At 46.4% G+C, this 23,162-nt stretch overlaps 1 protein-coding gene across 1 annotated transcript; it reads right to left on the bottom strand.

The window, feature by feature from the left end:
• Positions 1-246: 246 nt before the first annotated feature.
• LOC128950422 (transcription activator BRG1-like) lies at positions 247-22,649 on the bottom strand. The gene is made up of 11 exons (XM_054295305.1): positions 22,572-22,649; positions 21,928-22,002; positions 21,089-21,142; positions 14,071-14,148; positions 11,525-11,743; positions 9,629-9,879; positions 6,721-6,829; positions 5,512-5,613; positions 3,729-3,861; positions 1,609-1,751; positions 247-836 (listed from the first exon to the last, which is right to left on the bottom strand). The coding sequence occupies exons 1-11, from the start codon at positions 22,647-22,649 to the stop codon at positions 804-806; spliced, it is 1,275 nt and encodes a 424-aa protein (XP_054151280.1). The 3' UTR covers positions 247-803.
• Positions 22,650-23,162: the final 513 nt, after the last annotated feature.

Genomic DNA, 23,162 nt, shown 5'->3' with positions numbered 1-23,162 from the left:
ATGGTCCAGGATGGATTTGGGGTGGTCCAAGGGCATTTAGGAACATCCAGGATGGATTTGGGACGATCCAGGAGGTTTTGGGATGGTCCAGGAGGTTTTGGGATGGTCCAAGATGGATTTAGGATGGTCCAGGATGGATTTGGGATGGTCCAAGAGGATTTAGGAACACCCAGGATGGATTTAGGAACACCCAGGATGGATTTAGGATCACTCAGGATGGATTTAGGATGGTCCAAGGGGATTTAGGATGGTCCAAGGGGATTTAGGATGGTCCAAGGGGATTTAGGAGCATCCAGGACCACCCAAATTTGGGCCAATCTGGACCTGGGACCACCTGGGACCATCTGGACCAACCCAGGCCCACCTGAGATAATCCAGGATGGATTTAGGATCATCCAAGAGGATTTAGGATCACTCAGGATGGATTTAGGATGGTCCAAGGGGATTTAGGAGCATCCAGGATGGATTTAGGTTGGTCCAAGGGGATTTAGGAGCATCCAGGACCACCCAAATTTGGGCCAATCTGGACCTGGGACCACCTGGACCAACCCAGGCCAATCCAGGCCCACCTGGGCTGACCCGGGTATAAATACGGGCGCGGATTTTGGGGTTTTTTCGGGTTTTTTTGGGGATTTTTTTGAGGTTTTTGGGGGTTTTTTTTGGGATTTTCAGGATTTTTGGGAATTGCGGCGTCGCTGCCGTCGGAGCTACGGGGGGAGGGGAATTTGGGTTTTTTTGGGGTTTTTTTTTGGGTTTTTTTTGGGGGGTTTCTCAGAGTTCCGGAGCCGTGGAATGTTCGGGGTTCAGTCGTCCTCGGTGCCGCTGCCGGAGCGATCCTGGGGAGGGATTTGGGGTCAGGTTTGGGGATTTTGGGGTTTTAGGATGGGATTTGGGGGATTTGTGGTTTTGAGATGGGGTTTGGGGGTCAGAATTTGGGATTTGGGGGATTTACAGGTTCAGGATTTGGGATTTGGGGCAGAGATTTGGGATTTTGGGGTTTTAGGATGGGATTTGGGGTCAGGATTTGGGATTTGGGGTTCAGGATTTGGGATTTGGGGTTTTAGGATGGGATTTGGGATTTACGGGGTTTGGGGTCAGGGTTTAGGGTTCAGGATTTGGGATTTGGGGTTCAGGGGTTGGGATTTGGGGTCGGAATTTGGGATTTGGGGTTCAGGATTTGGGGTTTGGGTTCAGCATTTTGGGTTTGGGATCTCTCCCAGGATTCGGGGTTCAGGATCAGGATTTGGGGTCAGGATTTGGGGTCAGGATTTGGGGTTTGGAGTCAGGGTTTGGGGTTTGGGATCTCTCCCAGGATCCGGGATTTTGGGTCAGGATTTGGGATCACTGTCAGGGTTTGGGGTCAGGATTCGGGGTTTGGGATCAGGATTTGGGGTCAGGATTTGGGGTTTGGGGTCAGGATTTGGGGTTTGGGATCAGGATTTGGGTCAGGATTTGGGGTTTGGGGTCCCACCTCCTCCTGCTCGTCGTGGCTCGGGAGGGGTTTGGGGGGCTCAGGATTTGGGGTTCAGGGGTTGGGATTTGGGGGATTTGGGGGTTCAGGATTTGGGGTTTTGGGATAGAATTGGGGATTGGGATTCGGGGTCCCACCTCCTCCTGCTCGTCGTCGCTCTCGTCGTCGCTCAGGAGGGGTTTGGGGCGCCCCCCGCGCCCCCCCCGGCGCCGGCCGCCCTTGCCGCGTTCCGGAACCTTCTCCTTGCGGCCCAGGCGGATCTTCACCTTCACCGAGCGCGCTGGGGGGGACGGGAGCGGGGACTGAGCCGCAACCCCAATCCCAACCCCAATCCCAATCCCATTGATCCCAATCCCAATTCCATTGATCAATCCCAATCCCAACCCCAATCCCAATCCCATTGATCCCAATCCCAATTCCATTGATCAATCCCAATCCCAATCCCAATCCCAATCCCAATCCCATTGATACCAATCCCAATTCCATTGATCCATCCCAATCCCAACCCCAATCCCAATCCCAATCCCAATCCCAATCCCATTGATCCCAATCCCATTGATCCCAATCCCAATTCCATTGATCAATCCCAATCCCAATCCCAATCCCAATCCCAATCCCATTGATACCAATCCCAATTCCATTGATCCATCCCAATCCCAATCCCAATCCCATTGATCCCATCCCAATCCCAATCCCACTGATCCCATCCCAATCCAAATCCCATTGATCCCAATCCCAATCCCATTGATCCATCCCAATCCCAATCCCACTGATCCCATCCCAATCCCAATCCCATTGATCCCAATCCCAATCCCAATCCCATTGATCCAATCCAATCCCATCCAGATCCAATCCCATTGGTCCCATTGATCCCAATGACCCCACCCCATCCCAATCCCATCCCATTGATCCCATCCCAATCCCATGGATCCCATTGATCCCACTGATCCCATCCCATTGATCCCATCCAATCCAATCCCATCAATCCCATTGATCCCATCCCATTGATCCCATTTATCCTACTGATCCCATCCCATTGATCTCATCCGATCAATCCCATCGATCCCGTCCCATCAATCCCATTGATCCCACCCACTGATCCCATCAGTCCCATTGATCCCATCCCATCAACCCCATACAATCTGATTGATCCCATTGACCCCATCCCATTGATCCAATTGATCCCATCAATCCCATTGATCCCATCCAATCCCATTGATCCCATCCCCTCAATCCCATCAATCCCATTGATCCCATTGACCCCATCCAATCCCATTGATCCCATCAATCCCACTGATCCCATCGATCCCATTGATCCCATTGACCCCATCCAATCCCATTGATCCCATTGACCCCCATGATCCCATCGATCCCATTGACCCCATCAATCCCATGGATCCCATTGACCCCATCCAATCCCATTGATCCCATCAATCCCACTGATCCCATCGATCCCATTGATCCCATTGACCCCATCCAATCCCATTGATCCCATCAATCCCATTGACCCCATCCAATCCCATTGATCCCATCAATCCCACTGATCCCATCGATCCCATTGATCCCACTGACCCCATCCAATCCCATTGATTCCATTGACCCCCATGATCCCATCGATCCCATTGATCCCATCCGATCAATCCCATTGATCCAATCCCATTGACCCCGTCCAATCCCATTGATTCCATTGACCCCCATTGATCCCATCGCTCCCATCGATCCAATCCGATCAATCCCATCGATCCAATCCCATTGATCTCATCCAATCAATCCCATTGATCCAATCCCATTGACCCCGTCCAATCCCATTGATTCCATTGACCCCCATTGATCCCATCGCTCCCATCGATCCAATCCGATCAATCCCATCGATCCCATCGATCCCATCTGATCAATCCCATTGATTCCATTGACCCCCATTGATCCCATCGCTCCCATCGATCCAATCCGATCAATCCCATCGATCCCATCCCATTGATCTCATCCGATCAATCCCATCGATCCCATCCCATCGATCTCATCCGATCAATCCCATCGATCCCATCCCATTGATCTCATCCGATCAATCCCATCGATCCCATCCCATTGATCTCATCCGATCAATCCCATTGATCCAATCCCATTGACCCCGTCCAATCCCATTGATTCCATTGACCCCCATTGATCCCATCGCTCCCATCGATCCAATCCGATCAATCTGATCAATCCCATCGATCCCATCCCATCGACCCCACAGCCCCCCCCGCCCCCGGCGCACCCTCGGACTCGGAGCCTTCCTCCTCGGCCTCCTCCTCCTCCTCGCTGTCCTCGCCGTCGCTCTCCTCCTCCTTCTCCACCTTCTGCCGCACGCTGGTGAACACCGACTGCAGCACGATCGAGTCCTCGTAGATCTGCGGGGACGGTCACGCGCGGTCACTCGCGGTCAGTTCTGGTCACTCGTGGTCAGTCTTGGTCACTCGCGGTCAGTTCTGGTCACTCGTGGTCATTCATGGTCAGTCATGGTCACGCGCGGTCACTCGCGGTCAGTTCTGGTCACTCGTGGTCATTCATGGTCAGTCATGGTCACGCGCGGTCACTCGCGGTCAGTTCTGGTCACTCGTGGTCATTCATGGTCAGTCATGGTCACGCGCGGTCACTCGCGGCCAGTTCTGGTCACTCGTGGTCATTCATGGTCAGTCGTGGTCACGCGCGGTCACTCGCGGTCAGTTCTGGTCAGTCTTGGTCACTCATGGTCACTTGTGGTCAGTCATGGTCAGTCATGGTCAGTCATGGTCAGTCGCGGTCACTCGCGGTCACTCGTGGCCAGTTCTGGTCAGTCATGGTCAGTCTTGGTCAGTTCTGGTCAGTCTTGGTCACTCATGGTCACTTGTGGTCAGTCTTGGTCAGTCATGGTCAGTCTTGGTCACTCATGGTCACTCGCGGTCACTCGCGGTCTGTTCTGGTCAGTCTTGGTCACTTGTGGTAACTTGTGGTCAGTCATGGTCACTCATGGTCACTCATGGTCAGTCGTGGTCACCTGTGGTCAGTTCTGGTCACTTGTGGTCAGTCATGGTCACCCATGGTCAGTCATGGTCAGTCCTGGTCACTCATGGTCACTCGTGGTCACTCGTGGTCAGTCATGGTCACTTGTGGTCAGTCATGGTCAGTCCTGGTCACTCCTGGTCACTCGTGGTCACTCGTGGTCAGTCATGGTCACCCATGGTCAGTCATGGTCACCCATGGTCAGTCATGGTCAGTCCTGGTCACTCATGGTCACTTGTGGTCAGTCATGGTCACTCGTGGTCACTCGTGGTCAGTCATGGTCACTCGTGGTCAGTCGTGGTCACTCATGGTCCCTCATGGTCACTCGTGGTCACTCGTGGTCAGTCATGGTCATTCCTGGTCATTTCTAGTCACCCATAGTCACTCCTGGTCATTCTTGGTCACTCCAGGTCACTCCTGGTCAGTTCTGGTCTTCCCTGGTCACTCTTGGACATTCCTGGCCACCCCAGGTTGTCCCACCCAGGTTGTCCCACCCAAGGTTCTCCTACCAGAGACCCCTCGAGGTTGAAGGTCTGGAGCAGCATCACGTCCTTCTCCAGGTGCCACCCCAGGTTCCATCCCACCACAGATCCCACCCCAGGTTGTCCCACCCCAGGTTGTCCCCTCCGGGTTGTCCTCTCCAAGGTTCTCCTACCAGGGACCCCTCCAGGTTGAAGGTCTGGGCGTTCTGGCCCAGGTTGTCCCTCACAGATCCCACCCCAGGTTGTCCCATCAGGGTTGTCTCCTCCAGGTTGTCCCACCCCAGGTTGTCCCCTCCAGGTTGTCCTCCCCAAGGTTCTCCTACCAGGGACCCCTCCAGGTTGAAGGTCTGGGCGTTCTGGCCCAGGTTGTCCCTCACAGATCCCACCCCAGGTTGTCCCCTCCAGGTTGTCCTCTCCAAGGTTCTCCTACCAGAGACCCCTCCAGGTTGAAGGTCTGGGCATTCTGGCCCAGGTTGTCCCTCACAGATCCCACCCCAGGTTGTCCCCTCCAGGTTGTCCTCTCCAAGGTTCTCCTACCAGAGACCCCTCCAGGTTGAAGGTCTGGGCGTTCTGGCACAGCAGCATCACGTCCTTCTCCAGGTCGTTGAGGCTCCGGTATTTGTGGTTCCGGATCCGTTCCTGGCCGGGAGGAACCGCGGTCAGGGTGGGGCCTGGTGGAGCCCAGGAGATCCTGGTGGACCCCGGTGGATCCTGGTGGAGCCCAGGAGATCCTCAAGGAACCTCAAGGAACCTCCAGGAACCCCAAGGAACTTCAAGGATCCAGTGGTGGACCCCAGTAGAACCTCAAGGAACCTCCAGGAACCTCGAGGATCCACTGATGGATCCTGGTGGACCCTGGTGGACCCCAGTGGATCCTGGTGGACCTCAGTAGATCCTGATGGGTCCCATCCCGGTAGATCCCATCCTGGTGGACCCCAGTGGAACCTGGTGGACCCCTGTAGATCCTGGTAAACCCTGGTGGACCCCAGAAGATCCTGGTGGATCTCAGTAGAACCTGGTGGACCCCGATGGATCCTGGTGAACCCCAGTAGATCCCCATGGACCCCGATGGACCTCAGTGGACCCTGGTGGACCCCAGTAGATCCTGGTAGACCCCAATTGACCCTGGTGGACCCCAGTGGATCCCGGTGGACCCCAGTAGATCTCAGTGGATCTTAATGGTCCCCAGTAGATCCTGGTGGACCCCAATGAATCCTGGTGGACCCCGATGGACCCTGGTGGACCCCAGCAGACCCCAGTGGACCCTGATGGATCCTGGTGGACCCCGGTGGATCCTGGTGGACATTGGTGAACCCTGGTGGACACTGGTGGACCCCAGTGGATCCTGATGGACCCTGGTGGATCCTGGTGGACCCTGATGGACCCTGGTGGACCCTGATGGATCCTGGTGGACATTGGTGGATCCTGGTGGACCCTGATGGACCCTGGTGGACCCCAGGAGATCAGGGTTGATCCTGATGGATCTTGGTGGACCCAGATGGACCCTGGTGGACATTGGTGGATCCTGGTGGACCCTGATGGACCCTGGTGGACCCCAGGAGATCAGGGTTGATCCTGATGGATCTTGGTGGACCCAGATGGACCCTGGTGGACATTGGTGGACCCTGGTGGATCCCCATGGACCCTGGTGGATCCCAGGAGGTCCTGGTGGACCCCGGTGGATCCTGGTGAACCCCAGGAGATCCTGATGGAGCTCAGCGGACCCCGGTGGAGGCCAGGAGATACCTTGATCTTCTTGAAGTCCACGGGCTTGCGGATGAGCTCGTAGTACTCGGGGAGCTCCTTGCGGGACGGCAGCTGGATGAAAACCTCGCTGAGCTGGCGCCCGCTGCTGCTGCGGGGAGGGAGGGGACGCGGCGTCAGCGCGGCCTTCGTCATCACCAGCGTCATCGTCGTCATCGTCACCGTCATCATCATTGTCATCATCGGCATCTCATTATCATCATCGTCGTCATCATTGTCATCGTCATCATCGTTATCATCTCATTATCATCATCATCGTCATCATCGTCATCGTCACCATCATCATCATTGTCATCATCGGCATCTCATTATCATCATCATCGTCATCGTCATCATTGTCATTGTCATCATCGTTATCATCTCATTATCATCATCAGCGTCATCGTCATCATTGTCATCATCATCATCATTGTCATCATCGGCATCTCATTATCATCATCATCGTCATCATTGTCATTGTCATCATCGTTATCATCTCATTATCATCATCATCATCATCGTCATCATTGTCATTGTCATCATCATCATCATTGTCATCATCGGTATCTCATTATCATCATCATTGTCATCATCATTATCATCATCTCATTATCATCATCATCATTGTCATCATCATCATTGTCATCTCATTATCATCATCATCATTGTCATCATTGTCATTGTCATTGTCATCGTCACCATCATCATCATGAGCATCTCATTGTCATCATCATTGTCATCGTCATCATTGTCATTGTCATCATCGGCATCTCATTATCATCATCATCATTGTCACCATCATCATCATCGCATTATCATCAGCAGCATCCCAGTGTCTTCCTCCTCCTCCTCATCATCATCATCGTCATCATCACCATCATCATCGTCATCTTCATTGTCATCGTCACCATCATCATCGTTGCCATCATCGCATTATCATCATCATCATCATCATCTCATTATCATCATCCCAGTGTCCTCCTCATCATCATCATCATCGTCATCATTGTCATTGTCATGGTCATCGTCACCACCATCATCATCAGCATCTCATTATCATCATCATTGTCATCGTCATCATTGTCATTGTCACCGTCACCATCATCATCATTGTCATCATCATCATCATCACATTATCATCAGCAGCACCCCAGTGTCCTCCTCCTCCTCATCATCATCGTCATCATCACCATCATCATCATCATTGTCATTGTCATCGTCACCATCATCATCGTCATCATCGCATTATCATCATCATCATCATCACATAGTCATCATCATCTCATTATCATTGTCATCATCATCAGCACGTTGTCATCATCATCATCATCATCATCATCCTTGTCATCAGCACTATCATCACATTGTCATCATTGTCACTGTCATCATCATCATCATCTCATTATCATCATCTTATCATCATCATCATCATCATCATTGTCATCATAATCATCGTCATCGTCATTGTCACCATCATCATCATTGTCACCATCATCATCACTGTCATCACCACCATCATCATCATCGTCACCACCACCATCATCATCGTCATCATCTCATAATCTTTGTCATCATCATCATCATCATCATCATCACATTGTCCTCCTCATCGTCATCATCACCATCATCACCACCACCATCATCATCATCATCATCATCATCTCATTATCATCATCACGTTGTCATCATCATCATCATCATCATTGTCACCATCATCATCTCATAATCATCGTCATCATCATCACCACATTGTCCTCCTCACCGTCATCATCATCATCATCACCACCATCATCATCAGCAGCAGCATCTCATTATCATCATCATCATCACCATCATCATCATCATCAGCAGCATCTCATCATCATCATCATCATCGTCATCATCATCTCATCCTCATCCTCACCATCATCATCATCATCTCATCATCGTCATCATCATCATCATTGTCATCATCACCATCATCAGCAGCAGCAGCATCATCATCCCCGCATCCTCCTCATCATCATCATCGTCATCATAATCAGCATCAGCATCTCATCATCATCCTCGTCATCATCATCATCGTCATCATCATCATCACATTGTCATCATCACCACCATCACCATCATTGTCATCATCATCATCATCCCATTGTCCTCATCATCATCATCATCAGCCCATTATCCTCATCTTGTCCTCATCATCATCAGCATCATCATCATCACACTGTCCTCATCATCACCTCATAATCTTCAGCCCATTACCCTCATCCTCATCATCTTATCATCTCATCATCATCACATTGTCCTCATCATCCTCATCCTCATCCTCATCCTCATCATCTCATAAACGTCGGCGTCAGCCGTGACCTTCCTCGTCCCTGCTCCTCACCTGAGCCTGCAGGAACCCTCCATCCTCACGTGTCCTCCTCACCTTGTCCTTGTACTTGATGATGTCCAGGCCCACCAGAAACCCCCAGGAACCTCCAGGCCCACCTGGAACCTTCTACCATCACCTGGAACCCTCCAGGAACCAGCAGGAACCGCCCATCCCGACGTGTCCTCCTCACCTGTCCTTGTACTTGATGACAACCAGGAACCTCCAGAACCTTCAGAACCCTCCAGACCCACCTGGAACCTCCAGGAACCCCCAGGAACCTGCAGGAACCGCCCATCCCGACGTGTCCTCCTCACCTGTCCTTGTACTTGATGACAACCAGGAACCTCCAGAACCTTCAGAACCCTCCAGACCCACCTGGAACCTCCAGGAACCCCCAGGAACCTGCAGGAACCGCCCATCCCGACGTGTCCTCCTCACCTGTCCTTGTACTTGACAACAGCCAAGAACCTTCAGAACCTCCAGGAACCTTCAGAACCCTCCAGACCCACCAGGAACCTGCAGGAACCGCCCATCCCGACGTGTCCTCCTCACCTGTCCTTGTACTTGATGACGGCGTCCACGATCTTGCGCATCTTGCGGGTCAGGGGCGGTGGGTTCGGGGACAACTTCTCGGCCGGGGGTCGGCCGCGCTTCTTCTGCTTCCGAATCTCCTCGTCCTTGTCGCGGCTCCGGGCGCCCGCCGGGGGTCCCGGGGGTCCCTCGGGCTCCCGCTTGCGCTTGCGAGAGGACTTCTTCTGGCGGACCTCCTCCTCGATCTCCTCCAGGGTGCCCTCCTCGATGGCCTGGTGGTGGAGACAAGGGGATTTAGGATCTAAAGGGATTTAGGACCATTTCCATCTCAGAGGGTTTGGGACCATCCCAATCCAGAGAACTTCTTCTGGTGGACCTCCTTCTCCTGGATCTCCTCCAGGGTGCCCTCCTCGATGGCCTGGGGAGGAACCAAGGGGATTTAGGATCTACAGGGGTTTGGGATCTACAGGGGTTTGGGATTTATGGGGTGGTGGAACCAAAGAGATTTGGGATCTACAGGGGTTTGGGACCATCCCAATGCAGAGGACTTCTTCTGGTGGACCTCCTCCTCCTGGATCTCCTCCAGGGTGCTGTCCTCGATGGCCTAGGGGGGAACCAAGGGGATTTAGGATCTACAGGGGTTTGGGATCTACAGGGGTTTAGGACCATCTCAATCTCAGAGGGTTTGGGATTTTGGGGTCCAAAGGTGTTTGGGACCATCCCAATTCCAGAGGACTTCTTCTGGTGGACCTCCTTCTCCTGGATCTCCTCCAGGGTGCTCTCCTCGATGGCCTGGGGGGGAACCAAGGGGATTTAGGATCCAAAGAGATTTGGGCTCCTTGGGATTTGAGCTCCTTGGGATTGGAGATCTTTGGGGTGGTGGATCTACAGGAACTTGGGATCTACAGGGATTGGAGAACCTTGGGATTAGGCATCCTTGGGATTTGTGGTCTCCATTGATTTGAGATGGAACTGGAGATCCTTGGAAATGAAGAACCTTGTGGTGGATCCATGGGGACTTTGGATCTACAGGGACTGGAGAACCTTGAGGTGGTGGATCTTTGGGATTGGAGAACCTTGGGATTGGAGATCTTTGGGACTGGAGAACCTTAGGACTGGAGATCCTTGGGGTGGTGGATCCACAGGAACTTGGGATCTACAGGGACTGGAGATCCTTGGGATTGGAGATCCTTGAGATTTAGGATCTCCAGTGATTTGAGATCCTTGGGACTGAAGAACCTTGGGAATGAAGAACCTTGGGGTGGTGGATCCATGGGGACTTTGGATCTACAGGAACTGGAGATCCTTGAGGTGGTGGATCCTTGGGATTTAGGATCCTTGGGATTTAGGATCTCCAGGGATTTGGGCTCCTTGGGACTGGAGAACCTTGAGATTGGAGATCTTTGGGTGGTGGATCCACAGGAACTTGGGATCTACAGGGACTGGAGATCCTTGAGGTGGTGGATCCTTGGGATTGGAGATCTTTGGGACTGGAGATCTTTGGGACTGGAGATCTTTGGGACTGGAGAACCTTGGGATTGGAGATCTTTGGGATGGTGGATCCACAGGAACTTGGGATCTACAGGGACTGGAGAACCTTGGGACTGGAGATCCTTGGGATTTAGGATCCTTGGGATGGTGCTCCCACCCCACCAGGTGCCACCACCAGGTGCCACCACCACCACCACCCAATTCCACCACCAGGCGCCACTATCAGATGCCACCACCACCACCACCATGTGAGGTCCCACCTTGAGCCACTGCTTCTCGGTCAGCGAGTCGCTGTAGTCGACCTCCTTGGGGTTTGGGATCTCCAGGGATTCGGGCTCCTCCAACCCCATGAGATGCCACCACCACCACCACCAGGTGCCACCACCAGGTACAACCACCAGATGCCACCACGAGATGAGGTCCCACCTTGAGCCACTGCTTCTCGGTCAGCGAGTCGCTGTAGTCGACCTCCTTGCGGTGCCGGGAGCCGCGGCCGAACATCTTCTCCTCCTCCTCCTCGCAGGTCAGGCGCTCGACCTCGGCGTCGTCCTTGAGGATCCACGACGGGAGCTCGTCCTCCTCCATCAGCCGCGGCTTCCGCTTGGGGTTCCGCGCCTCCTCCCGCCGCCGGTCCAGGTCCATGCGCTGGTGGGACGGGCAGGAAGGGGTTAATGGTGGACGTCTGAGGTGGGATGGATCTTCTGAGGAGACTGGGGAACATCTGAGGTGGGGTTGTGGTTTTTGGATGGATCTTCTGAGGTGGGATCTGGGATATCTGAGGTGGGATGGGGTGAGGAACATCTGAGGTGGGATCAGGGAGATCTGAGGTGGGATGGATCCTCTGAGGAGATCAGGGCCATCTGAGGTGGGATTGGGGAACATCTGAGGTGGGATCAGGGATATCTGAGGTGGGATGGGGTGAGGAACATCTGAGGTGGGATCAGGGAGATCTGAGGTGGGTTTGGGGAGATCTAAGGTGGGATGGATCTTCTGAGGAGATCAGGAACATCTGAGGTGGGATTGGGGAACATCTGAGGTAGGATGGGGTGAGGAACATCTGAGGTGGGATCAGGGAGATCTGAGATGGGATGGATCTTCTGTGGTGGGATGGATCTTCTGAGGAGATCAGGAACATCTGAGGTGGAATTGGGGAACATCTGAGTCAGCGTCAGGGAGATCTGAGGTGGGATGGATCTTCTGAGGAGACCAGGGTCATCTGTGGTGGTATCGGGGCCATCTGAGGTGGGGCTGGGGACATCCGAGGTGGGATGGATCTTCTGAGGAGATTGGGGAATATCTGAGGTGGGATTGGGACCATCCAAGGTGGGATCAGGGATATCTGAGGTGGGACTGGGGCCATCTGAGGTGGGATGGGGAGCTCGTCCTCCTCCATCAGCCGCGGCTTCTGCTTGGGGTTCCGCGCCTCCTCCTCCTCCTCATCTCCTCCTCCTCCTCATTTCCTCTTCCTCATCTCCTGCTCCTCTTCCTCTTCATCTCTTCCTCCTCTTCCTCAGGAGATCTTCCTCCTCTCCCATCTCCTCTTTCCCCATCTCCTCCTCCCGCCCTTCCTCCCTCTCTTCCTCCTCCTCCTCCTCATCTCCTGCTCTTCTTGCTCAGGAGATCTTCCTCATCCCGTGTCCCTCTTCCTCATCTCCTGCTCCTCTTCCTCCTCATTTCCTCCTCCTCTTCCTCAGATCTTCCTCCTCTCCCATCTCCTCCCATCTTTCCTCCTCCTCCTCCTCCTCCTCTTCATCTCCTGTTCCTCCTCCTCCTCCTCCTCATCTCCTGCTCCTCTCCCTCATCTCCATCTCCTCTTCCTCCTCCTCCTCCTCCTCCTCCTCCTCATCTCTTGCTCCTCTCCCTCATCTCCATCTCCTCTTCCTCCTCCTCCTCCTCCTCCTCCTCCTCCTCATCTCTTGCTCCTCTCCCTCATCTCCATCTCCTCTTCCTCCTCCTCCTCTTCCTCCTCATCTCCTGCTCCTCTTCCTCCTCATTTCCTCCTCCTCTTCCTCAGATCTTCCTCCTCTCCCATTTCCTTTTCCTCCTCCTCTTCCTCATCTCCTGCTCTTCCTCCTCATCTCCTCTTCCTCTTCCTCTTCATCTCCTGCTCTTCTTTCTCGGGAGATCTTTCCCCATCTCCTCCTCCTCCTCTCCCCCTTCTCCTCTTCTTCCTCCTCTTCCTCTTTCCCCATCTCCATCTCCTCCTCCTCCTCCTCCTCCCCCCGCCCTTCCTCCCTCCTCCTCCTCCTCCTCACCATGAAGAGGTCGAACTCCTCCTCGTGCCGGGCGATCATCTGGATCTCTGCTTCCTCCCTCCTCCTCCTCATCTCCTTCCTCCTGCCCTTCCTCCCTTTCCTCCTCCTCCTCATCTCCTGCTCCTCTTCCTCATCTCTATCTCCTCTTCCTCCTCCTCCTCTCCCTCCTCAACTCCTCCTCCTCTTCCTCATCATCTCCTCCTCCTCTTCCTCTTCATCTCTTCCTCCTCTTCCTCAGATCTTCCTCCTCTCCCATCTCCTCTTTCCCCATCTCCTCCTCCTCCTCCTCCTCCTCCTCCTCCTCCTCCTCCTCCTCCTCCTCCTCCTCCTCCTCCCCCCGCCCTTCCTCCCTTCTCCTCCTCCTCCTCACCATGAAGAGGTCGAACTCCTCCTCGTGCCGGGCGATCATCTGGATCTCTGCTTCCTCCCTCCTCCTCCTCCTCCTCCTCCTCCTCCTCCTCTTCCTCCTCCTCCTGCCCTTCCTCCCTTTCCTCCTCCTCCTCATCTCCTGCTCCTCTTCCTCATCTCTATCTCCTCTTCCTCCTCCTCCTCTCCCTCCTCAACTCCTCCTCCTCTTCCTCTTCATCTCTTCCTCCTCTTCCTCAGATCTTCCTCCTCTCCCATCTCCTCTTTCCCCATCTCCTCCTCCTCCTCCTCCTCCTCCTCCTCCTCCTCCTCCTCCCCCCGCCCTTCCTCCCTCCTCCTCCTCCTCCTCACCATGAAGAGGTCGAACTCCTCCTCGTGCCGGGCGATCATCTGGTTCACGGTTTCGTCGTCGGGCACCTCATCTTCCTCCTGCAACCCAGATCGGAGCCTTCGGCCTCGGCCCCCGGGACCGCCTGGGGCCCTTCTGGGGCAAATTTGGGGATTTTGGGGTAATTTTGGGGATTTTTTGGGGTTTTTAGGGTATTTTTAGTGGATTTTTGGGGGTTTTTTTTGCCGATTTTTGGGTGCTTTAATTGGGATTTTTTGCTCATTTTTGAGTCACTTAAATGGAATTTTTTGGGTATTTTTAGTGGATTTCTGGCTCATTTTTGAGTGCTTAAAATTGGGATTTTTTGCTCATTTTTGGGTGGTTTATTTTGGTTTTTCTGCCCAATTTTAGGTGGTTTCAGTGGATTTTTGCCCATTTTTGGGTGGTTTAAATTGGATTTTTTGCTCATTTTTGGGTCTTTTTTTGAGTTTTTTTTGCTCATTTTTGGGTCATTTAAACGGAATTTTTTTTGTTCAATATTGGGCGGTTTAAATGGATTTTTCTGGGATTTTTTTGCTCATTTTTGGGTCTTTTTTGGGGTTTTTTGTCCATTTTTGGGGTGGATGTAAAGGGATTTTTTGGGTATTTTTAGTGGATTTTTGGCTCATTTTTGGGTGATTTCTATGGGTTTTTATTTCTCATTTTTGGGTGGATTTTAGGGGTTTTTTTGCTCATTTTTGGGTCTTTTTTTGGGGTTTTCCCCCCATTTTTGAGTGGTTTTTTGGGGTTTTTTTTGGTTCATTTTTGAGTCTTTTTTGGGTCTTTTTTGTCCATTTTTGGGTGGTTTCAGTGGGATTTTTTTGGCATTTTTAGTGGATTTTTGGGTGATTTAATTGCGATTTTTTGCCCATTTTTAGGTGCTTTAATTGGGATTTTTTGCCCATTTTTGGGTGATTTAATTGGGATTTTTTGCTCATTTTTGGGTCTTTTTTGGGGTTTTTTTGCCCATTTTTAGGTGCTTTAATTGGGATTTTTTGCTCACTTTTGGGTGATTTAATTGGGTCTTTTTGGGGGGTTTTTTGCTCTTTTTTGGGTGGTTTAAATGGGATTTTTTTGGTACTTCTAGTGGATTTTTGGCTCATTTTTAGGTGGTTTAAATCAATTTTTTTTCTCATTTTTGGGTCTTTTTGGGGTTTTTTTTTGTCCATTTTTTGGTGCTTTCAGTGGAGTGTTTTGGTTGGATTTTTGGGTTTTTTTCCCCATATTTGGGTGATTTAAATGGGATTTTTTGATCATTTTTGGATGGTTTTTTTGGGTTTTTCTTCACTTTTTTGGGTGGTTTAAATGGGGTTTTTTTTGGGTATTTTCAGTGGATTTTTGGCCCATTTTTGGGTGGTCTAAATGAGTTTTTTTGGGTAGTTTTTTTGCTTATTTTTGGGTGGTTTTAGTGGCTTTTTGCTCGTTTTTGGGTGGCTTTTTTGGCTCAAATTTGGATGCTTTAATTGGGATTTTTTGCTCATTTTTGGGTCATTTAAATGGAATTTTTTGGGTGTTTTTAGTGGATTTCGGGCTCATTTTTGGGTACTTTCAATGGGGTTTTTTGCTCATTTTTGGGAGGTCTTAGTGAATTTTTTTCTTGTTTTTGGGTGGTTTAAATCAATTTTTTTCTCATTTTTGGGTGGTTTAATTGTGGATTTTTGCCCATTTTTGGGTGGTTTAAATGGGTTTTTGTGGGGTTTTTTTTGGGTTTTTCGTTCATTTTTTAGAGGATTTTTGCTCGTTTTTGGATGGTTTAAATTGGGATTTTTGCCCATTTTTTGGTGGTCTGAATGGGCTTTTTTGGGTGGTTTCAGTTGATTTTTTTGCATATTTCCAGGTAGTTTAAATAGATTTTTTTCTCATTTTTGGGTGCTTTAAATGGGATTTTTTTGCTCATTTTTAGGGTTTTTTTTTGCTTTTTTGCTTATTTTCAATGTTTTTTCCTCATTTTTGGGTGGTTTAAACAGAATTTTTTCCTCTTTTTTGTGTAATTTCCATAATTTTTCCACTTTTTCCTGTATTTTTCCCCATTTTGAAGCATTTTCATCCCAATTTCCTCTTTTATTTTTACATTTCACCCCATTTCAGATTGGTTCTATAACAATTTTTTAATTTTTTTGTGCCATTTCCAACTCAATTTTTGCCTTTTTGGACATTTTTTATCCATCTTCGCCGCTTTCAATTTATTTTAATTTTTTCTCCTTTTTTTCATTTTTATTTTCCCCTCATTTCAACTTTCAGCCAAATTTTCTTCGTTTTTGGCCATTTTTGAGTCTTTTTTTTTTGCAATTTTTAACTCATTTTACCTGAATTTGGGCCAATTTTTCTCCTTTTTTTGCATTTTCAGGACATTTTTCCTCATTTTCACCCCTTTAAAATCAGATTTTAATTCACTTTTCCAACTTCCAGGCCAATTTTTTCCCTTTTTTTTTTTGCTTTTTCAGGTCGATTTTAACTGAATTTTGGCATTTTTAACTCATTTTTTGCTGTTTTTAGGCTGTTTCTAAATAATTTTTACCACTTTTTATTCATTTTAATTAACTTTTCCCCCACTTTTGTCCCTTCCAAGCCATTTTAATCTGATTTTTGTCACTTTCAGGCTGATTTAAAGCAATTTTTGCCTTTTTTAAGCCATTTTCACCCCATTTTTGGTGTTTTCAGTCCCCTCCTAATTCATTTTTGGCCATTTCAGGCCATTTAAATCTCATTTTTTGCACTCTCAGGTTGTTTAAAATCTCATTTTTTGCCCTTCCAAACCGTTATAAATCTCATTTTTGGTTCTTCTAAGCCACTTCAATCTCATTTTTAGTCATTAAAATCTCATTTTTGGTCCCTTGAAGTCACTTAAATCTCATTTTTGGTTCTTTCAATCTCATTTCTGGTCCTTCCACGCTACATAAATCTCATTTTTGGCCCTTTCAATCCAACTTTTGGCCATTTCAATCTGATTTTTGGCCATTTAAATCTGATTTTTGGCCATTTCAATCTGATTTTTGGCCATTTCAATCTGATTTTTGGCCGTTTAAATCTCATTTTTGGCCATTTCAATCTGATTTTTGGCCATTTAAATCTCACTTTTGGCCATTTAAATCTCTTTTTTGGCCCTTCCAAACCACTTAAATCTCATTTTTGGCCACCTCAGACCATTTCAATCTCAGTTCTGGCCCTTCCACACTACAAAAATCTCATTTTTGGTCCTTCTAAGCCACTTCAGTCTCACTTTTGGCTCTTTCAATCTCAATTTTGGCCCTTCCAAGCCATTTCAATCTCACTTTTGGCAATTTAAATCTCATTTTTTTGCCCTTCCAAGCCACTTAAATCTCACTTTTGGTCATTTCAATCTCATTTTTGACTGCTTCAATCTCACTTTTTGCCCCTCTGAGCCACTTCAATCTCACTTTTGGCCATTAAATCTCATTTTTGGCCACTTAAATCTCATTTTTGGCCATTAAAATCTCATTTTTGGCCACTTAAATCTCATTTTTGGCCCTTCTAAGCCATTTCAATCTCACTTTTGGCCATTAAATCTCATTTTTGGCCACTTCAATCTCATTTTTGGCCCTTCTAATCCATTTCAATCTCATTTTTGGCCATTAAAATCTCATTTTTGGCCACTTCAATCTCATTTTTGGCCATTAAAATCTCATTTTTGGCCACTTAAATCTCATTTTTGGCCCTTCTAATCCATTTCAATCTCATTTTTGGCCATTAAAATCTCATTTTTGGCCACTTCAATCTCATTTTTGGCCATTAAAATCTCATTTTTGGCCACTTAAATCTCATTTTTGGCCCTTCTAAGCCATTTCAATCTCACTTTTGGCCATTAAAATCTCATTTTTGGCCACTTCAATCTCACTTTTGGCCATTTCAATCTGATTTCTGACACTTTCAGCCTCTTTCAATCTCACTTTTTGCCCTTCCAGTCCATTTCAATCTCACTTTTGGCTCTTCTAAACCATTTAATCTCAATTTTGGCCATTCTAAGCCATGGAAATCTCATTTTTTTTTTGCCTTTCCAAACCATTTCAATCTCACTTCCGGCCCTTCCAAGCTCCTTCGATCTCACTTTTGACCATCTCGGACCATTTCCAATCCCGTTTTTGGCCATTTCAATCTCATTTATTTCCCTTCCAAGCCACTTAAATCTCACTTCTGTCACTCTCAGACCATTTCAATCTCATTTCTGGCCATTCCAAGCCACTTAAATCTCATTTTTGGCCACTTCAATCTCATTTTTGGCCACTTAAATCTCATTTTTGGCCATTTAAATCTCATTTTTGGCCACTTCAATCTCATTTTTGGCCACTTCAATCTCATTTTTGGCCATTTAAATCTCATTTTTGGCCACTTCAATCTCATTTTTGGCCACTTCAATCTCATTTTTGGCCCTTCCAAGCCATTTCAATCTCACTTTTGGCCATTTCGATGCCATATTTTGCCCTTCCAAGCCATTTTAATTTCACTTTTTGCCCTTCCAAGCTACTGAAATCCCATTTTTGGCCACTCAAATCTCACTTTTAGCCATTTCAACCTCATTTTGGGCCCTTCCAAGGCACTTAAATCTCATTTTTGGCACTCTCAGCTTGTTTCAATCTCACTTTTGGCCCTTTCTAGCCACTTAAATCTCATTTTTGGCCACTTAAATCTCATTTTTGGCCACTTAAATCTCATTTTTGGCCATTTCAATCTCACTTTTTGCCCTTCCAATCCATTTCAATCTCACTTTTGGTCCATCCGAGCCACTTAAATCTCATTTTTGGCCCTTCCAGTCCATTTCAATCTCACTTTTGACCATCTCGGGCCATTTCAATCTCATTTTTGGGCATTTAAGAGCATTTCAATCTCATTTCTGGCCCTTCCAATCCATTTCCATCTCATTTTTGTTCCTTCCAAGCCACTTAAATCTCATTTCTGGTTCTTCTAATCCATTTCAATCTCACTTTTGGCCATTAAAATCTCATTTTTGGCCACTTAAATCTCATTTTCGGCCCTTCCAAGCCACTTCAATCTCACTTTTGCCCATTAAACCTCACTTTTGGCCACTCTAATCCATTTCAATCTCATTTTTGCCCATTTAAATCTCACTTTTGTCCTTTCCAGGCTCTTTAAATCTCACTTTTGGGCACCCTAAGCCACTTAAATCTCACTTTTGGCCATTTAAATCTCACTTTTGGCCACTTAAATCTCACTTTTGGCCATTTAAATCTCATTTTTGGCCACTTAAATCTCACTTTTGGCAACTTAAATCTCATTTTTGGCCACTTAAATCTCACTTTTGGCCACTTAAATCTCATTTTTGGCCATTTAAATCTCACTTTTGGCCACTTAAATCTCATTTTTGGCCACTTAAATCTCACTTTTGGCCACTTAAATCTCACTTTTGGCCACTTAAATCTCATTTTTGGCCATTTAAATCTCATTTTTGGCCACTTAAATCTCATTTTCGACCCTTCCAGGCCATTTCAATCTCACTTTTGGCCCTTTCTACCTACTTAAATCTCACTTTTAGCCACTTCAATCTCACTTTTGTCCCTTCCAAGTCATTTCAATCTCATTTCTGTCACTCTCAGGCTCTTTCAATCTCACTTTTGGTCCTTCTAAACCATTTCCATCTCACTTTTGACTCTTCCAAGCCACTTAAATCTCATTTCTGGCACTCTCAGACCGTTTTAATCTCATTTTTTTGCCCTTCCAAGCCACTTAAATCTCATTTTTTGCCACTCTAAGCCATTTCAATCTCATTTTTTGCCCTTCCAGGCTCTTTAAATCTCACTTTTGGGCACCCTAAGCCACTTAAATCTCATTTTTGGGCATTTAATTCTCACTTTTGACTCTTCCAGGCCATTTCAATCTCACTTTTGGCCCTTTCTACCTACTTAAATCTCATTTTTGGCCACTTAAATCTCATTTTTGGCCACTTAAATCTCATTTTTGGCCATTTAAATCTCACTTTTGGCCACTTAAATCTCATTTTTGGCAACTTAAATCTCATTTTTGACCACCTAAATCTCATTTTTGGCCACTTAAATCTCACTTTTGGCCACTTAAATCTCATTTTTGGCCACTTAAATCTCATTTTTGGCCACTTAAATCTCATTTTCGACCCTTCCAGGCCACTTCAATCTCACTTTTGCCCATTAAACCTCACTTTTGGCCACTCTAAGCCATTTCAATCTCATTTTTTGCCCTTCCAGCCTCTTTAAATCTCACTTTTGAGCACCCTAAGCCACTTAAATCTCATTTTTGGGCATTTAATTCTCACTTTTGACCCTTCCAGGCCATTTCAATCTCACTTTTGGCCCTTTCTACCCACTTAAATCTCATTTTTGGCCATTTAAATCTCACTTTTGGCCACTTAAATCTCATTTTTGGCCACTTAAATCTCATTTTTGGCCACTTAAATCTCACTTTTGGCCACTTAAATCTCACTTTTGGCCACTTAAATCTCATTTTTGGCCACTTCAATCTCACTTTTGGCCATTTAAATCTCACTTTTGGCCATTTAAATCTCATTTTTGGCCACTTAAATCTCACTTTTGGGCGTCCTAAGCCACTTAAATCTCACTTTTGGCCATTTAAATCTCACTTTTGGCCATTTAAATCTCATTTTTGGCCACTTAAATCTCATTTTCGACCCTTCCAGGCCATTTCAATCTCACTTTTGGCCCTTTCTACCTACTTAAATCTCATTTTTGGCCACTTAAATCTCATTTTTGGCCACTTAAATCTCATTTTTGGCCATTTCAATCTCATTTTTGGCCATTTCAATCTCATTTTCGACCCTTCCAGGCCATTTCAATCTCACTTTTGGCCCTTTCTACCTACTTAAATCTCACTTTTGGCCACTTCAATCTCATTTTTGGCCACTTGAATCTCACTTTTGGCCACTTCAATCTCATTTTTTGACCCTTCCACACTCCCTAAGTTTGATTGTTTTGCTCTTTCCTGTCCCCGGTGCGTGCGGGTGCGCTCGGGCAGTGGAGACTGAAGGGCCCCGCTCACCTTCAGAGGAGTTTCCTCGGCCTCAGGGCCCAGGGAGCCACTGCAGTGTCTGCTCTGCGGATAAACACACGCATTCAGTCTCCAGGGCCTTTCCGAACAACTTTAATATTATTTTTAATATTTTTTTTATAATTTTTGTTTTTATTTTTCTCGGGTTTTTTTTCTCCCCCCCCCCCCTAAAAAAATTCCGAGCAGGCGGCTCCTCACGCTCCCTGCTCTCGGGGTTGGGGTTTTTTTTTTTTTTGGGTTTTCGAATTTTTTTTTTTTATTTTTTTTTTTTTGGCGTGAAAATTCAATTTTTTTTTTTTTTTTTTTTTTTTTTTGGTTTTTGTTGGGAATTCTTTTTTCTCAGTCCCCAAAATTCTCATTTTTTTTCAATCCTAGAATTCTGGGGGTTTTTTTTTCTCACTCCTACAATTCTCATTTTTTTTTTTTTTTTTTTACTCCTAAAATTCCTTTTTTTTTGTTTTGTTCAAAATTATCTTTTTTTTTGTGACCCCTAAAAAATTCTCATTTTTTCACTCCTAAAAATTCTCATTATTTTTTTTTCTGACTCCCACAGCTCTCATTTTTTTCCTAAAAATATCCTAGAGAATTCTCATTTTTCACTCCTAAAACTCTCATTTTTTTCCTAAAAAATTCTCATTTTTCCTTTCTAAAATTCTCATTTTTTCCTAAAAAATTCCTAAAAAATTTTTATTTTTTCCTCCTAAAAAATTCTCATTTTTCACTCCTAAAACTCTCATTTTTCTCAAAAAAAATTCCCTAAAAAATTCTCCTTTTTCCTCCTAAAACTCTCATTTTTCTCCTAAAAAATTTGAATTTTTCCCATTTTTTACCTCGTCCTGCTCCTCGTGCTCGAGGATGGCCTGCAGGAAGGCCCTGCGCTCGTGGCAATTCTCCTTATTTGACTCCTAAAACTCTCATTTTTCACTCCTATAATTCTTATTTATTTCTCACATCTAAAAAGTTCCCATTATTTTTTTTTTTCACTCCTAAAATTCTCATTTTTTTCCCTCCTAAAATTCTGGTTTTTTTCCTTCTCACACCTAAAAAAATTTAATTTTTTTCCTAAAAAATTCTCATTTTTTCACTCCTAAAAAATTTCAATTTTTTCCTTCTCACACCTAAAAAAACTTAATTTTTTTCCTAAAAAATCCCTAAAAAAATTCTCATTTTTTTCCCTCCTAAAATTCTCTTTTCTTTCCTTCTCACACCTAAAAAAGCTTAATTTTTTTTCTCAAAAAATCCCTAAAAAAATTCTCATTTTTTCACTCCTAAAATTCTTTTTTTTCCTTCTCACACCTAAAAAAACTTAATTTTTTTCCTAAAAAAATCCCTAAAAAAACCCTCATTTTTTCACTCCTAAAATTCTCATTTTTTCTCTTCTCACTCCTAAAAAATTCAATTTTTTTCCTAAAAAAATTTCGATTTTTTTTTTTTCCTCACTCCTAAAAAACTTGAATTTCTGTTATTTTGTTACCTCGTCCTGCTCCTCGTGCTCGAGGATGGCCTGCAGGAAGGCCCTGCGCTCGTGGCTGGAGGATTTCTGGTCGAACATCCCGGCCTGGATCCAGCCCCTTTTCCCTTTTTTCTTAAATATTTTAATTTATTTCACTCCTAAAACATTCTCATTATTTTTTCCTTACTCCTAAAAACTTCTCATTTTTTCTGACTCCCAAAATTCACATTTTTTCAGTCCTAAAACTCTCATTTTTTCCCCTACAAATTTCCTAACAAAATTCCCATTTTTCACTCCAAAATTCTCTTTATTTTTTTCCTTTGCTCCTAAAAAATTCTCATTTCTTCTCTCCTAAAATTCTCATTTCTTGTCTTCTCGCTCCTAAAAAAAATTTAAATTTTTTCCTAAAAAATCCCTAAAAAATTCTCATTTCTCCTCCTAAAATTCTCATTTTTCACTCCAAAATTCTCTTTATTTTTTTTCCTTCGCTCCTAAAAAATTCTCATTTCTTCTCTCCTAAAATTCTCATTTCTTGTCTTCTCACTCCTAAAAAAAATTTAAATTTTTTCCTAAAAAATCCCTAAAAAATTCTCATTTCTCCTCCTAAAATTC

Source organism: Melozone crissalis, unplaced genomic scaffold (assembly GCF_028551555.1).
Source record: "Melozone crissalis strain CALT ecotype California unplaced genomic scaffold, PUWL_Pcris_2 ptg000624l_1, whole genome shotgun sequence".
NCBI classification, from domain to species: Eukaryota; Metazoa; Chordata; class Aves; order Passeriformes; family Passerellidae; genus Melozone; species Melozone crissalis.
The sequence above is the reverse complement of the archived record's forward strand: the minus strand, read 5'-3'. Positions and strand labels throughout refer to the sequence as shown.